Source organism: Silurus aristotelis (assembly GCF_946808225.1).
Source record: "Silurus aristotelis genome assembly, chromosome: 2".
Lineage (NCBI taxonomy): Eukaryota > Metazoa > Chordata > Actinopteri > Siluriformes > Siluridae > Silurus > Silurus aristotelis.
The window spans coordinates 38,580,660-38,583,159 of record NC_139575.1 but is presented as its reverse complement, the minus strand read 5'-3'; the positions used below and the strand labels follow the sequence as shown (position 1 = coordinate 38,583,159).

Genomic DNA, 2,500 nt, shown 5'->3' with positions numbered 1-2,500 from the left:
GAGTAGTGTAGAGATGTATAGAGTTGAGTAGAGTAGTGTAGAGATGTATAGAGTTGAGTAGAGTTGAGTAGAGTTGAGTAAAGTAGTGTAGAGATGTATAGAGTTGAATAGAGTTGAGTAGAGTAGTGTAGAGATGTATAGAGTTGAGTAGAGTAGTGTAGAGATGTATAGAGTTGAGTAGAGTAGTGTAGAGATGTATAGAGTTGAGTAGAGTTGAGTAGAGTAGTGTAGAGATGTATAGAGTTGAGTAGAGTAGTGTAGAGATGTATAGAGTTGAGTGGAGTAGTGTAGAGATGTATAGAGTTGAGTAGAGTTGAGTAGAGTAGTGTAGAGATGTATAGAGTTGAGTAGAGTAGTGTAGAGATGTATAGAGTTGAGTAGAGTTGAGTAGAGTTGAGTAGAGTAGTGTAGAGATGTATAGAGTTGAGTAGAGTAGTGTAGAGATGTATAGAGTTGAGTAGAGTAGTGTAGAGATGTATAGAGTTGAGTAGAGTAGTGTAGAGATGTATAGAGTTGAGTAGAGTTGAGTAGAGTAGTGTAGAGATGTATAGAGTTGAGTAGAGTAGTGTAGAGATGTATAGAGTTGAGTAGAGTAGTGTAGAGATGTATAGAGTTGAGTAGAGTTGAGTAGAGTAGTGTAGAGATGTATAGAGTTGAGTAGAGTAGTGTAGAGATGTATAGAGTTGAGTAGAGTTGAGTAGAGTTGAGTAGAGTAGTGTAGAGATGTATAGAGTTGAGTAGAGTAGTGTAGAGCTGTATAGAGTTGAGTAGAGTTGAGTAGAGTAGTGTAGAGATGTATAGAGTTGAGTAGAGTAGTGTAGAGATGTATAGAGTTGAGTAGAGTTGAGTAGAGTTGAGTAGAGTAGTGTAGAGATGTATAGAGTTGAGTAGAGTAGTGTAGAGATGTGGTTCCGGTGCAGTACCTTTGCCGGTGTTGAGCAGCAGTTGTGTGTAGAGTTGTTGGAGACGTTGTGTAAGGTCGTTTTGATCATTTTGACCTAACGCTACACACTCCAAAATCTCATTAAAATAACTCTCTACATCCTGCTGGAGCTCCTACACACAGACACACACACACACACACACACACACACACACACACACACACACACACACACAAACACAAACATAGGTAAATGTAAATGAAATACACCCACACACCAGCAGGCTGGTGAACACGCACATGAAAGAAAACCCATACGCATGAATAACATTACAAACAAACACTCTCGCTCATAATAACACACACACACACACACACACACACACACACACACACACACACACACACACACACACACACACACACACACATACACAGACACAGAGCTGCAGATGTCAGATGTAAGGATAAATGCTACAGAGACACAAAACAAAACTTTTACATAAATATATTATATACATTATATACTGTACTTAGAAAGAGGAACAGACAGACAGACAGACAGACAGACAGACAGACAGACAGACAGACAGACAGACAGACAGACAGACAGACAGACAGACAGACATTTAGCCTATTAAATTAACCAGTTCATTAACATCATTTAAAATCCAGGTACAATAACACCCTGTTCCCCATAATCTACCCCAATGCCCCTGGTCTTAAACACAACTGTGGCAGCTTGAGATTCAAACTCATGACCCACTGATCAGAAGTCAAACAGTTTTTATATTTATATTAAGTTTGTAATCTTTTGTACAGTGTAGGTTTATTCGTTAAAAGAGACTCAAAGCACTTTTGTATGTTGCTCTGGATAAGGACGTCTGCTAAATGCCGCAAATGTAAATGTAAGTTTAACCACTATGCTACCACTACCCTGATGAACTCTGATTAACCCTGATAAACTAAATGACCCTAATGTCCCTGATGTGTGTGTGTGTGTGTGTGTGTGTGTGTGTGTGTGTGTGTGTAAAAGAAACCTTCAGGGCACGTGTGAGTGTTGGTCCGTGACAGTTGTCCTCTCCTAGCGTAGCCTGTAGGAGGCGCTGTATTACATGACGCATGTAACCAAGCTGCGGCTCCATCCGGCCCTCTGCCTCCAGGTCTTCCTTCAACATCATGCACAGAGACTCTGAAAACACAGCTGGGTCGACAAACACAAACACACTGCACACACACACACACACACACACACACACACACACACACACACACACACACACACACACACACACACACACACACACACACACACAGGATTAACCAAATCTTGCTTAAAAGTCGATGGAATCTGTATCAGATGATAGTCACATTTCTGTGCTGCAGTCAACTACTGTGAGTGTGAGTGTGTGTGTGTGTGTGTGTGTGTGTGTGTGTGTGTGTGTGTGTGTGTGTGTATGTATGTGTGTGTGTATGTGTGGGAGAGAGATGAAAAAGCATGAGACAAAATGTCCTTAAAACACTACTTTAATATCATATATGCTCTCAGATTATTTGCGGTTGCCATGGTAACTCAGCATGAACCTGTCCTGTTTCAGAGACACACTCAGTAACACA

At 40.8% G+C, this 2,500-nt stretch overlaps 1 protein-coding gene across 3 annotated transcripts in view; it reads right to left on the bottom strand.

The window, feature by feature from the left end:
* pik3r6 (phosphoinositide-3-kinase regulatory subunit 6) overlaps window positions 1-2,500 on the bottom strand; it is a 14,553-nt gene that overhangs the window by 6,907 nt on the left and 5,146 nt on the right. For all 3 annotated transcript variants that reach the window (XM_083560257.1, XM_083560255.1, XM_083560256.1), the window contains 2 exons: window positions 1,924-2,110; window positions 924-1,056 (listed from right to left, as the gene is read on the bottom strand). In XM_083560257.1, the coding sequence (XP_083416383.1) occupies window positions 924-1,056; window positions 1,924-2,110 (320 nt within the window). The remainder of the gene's footprint in view (window positions 1-923; window positions 1,057-1,923; window positions 2,111-2,500) is intronic.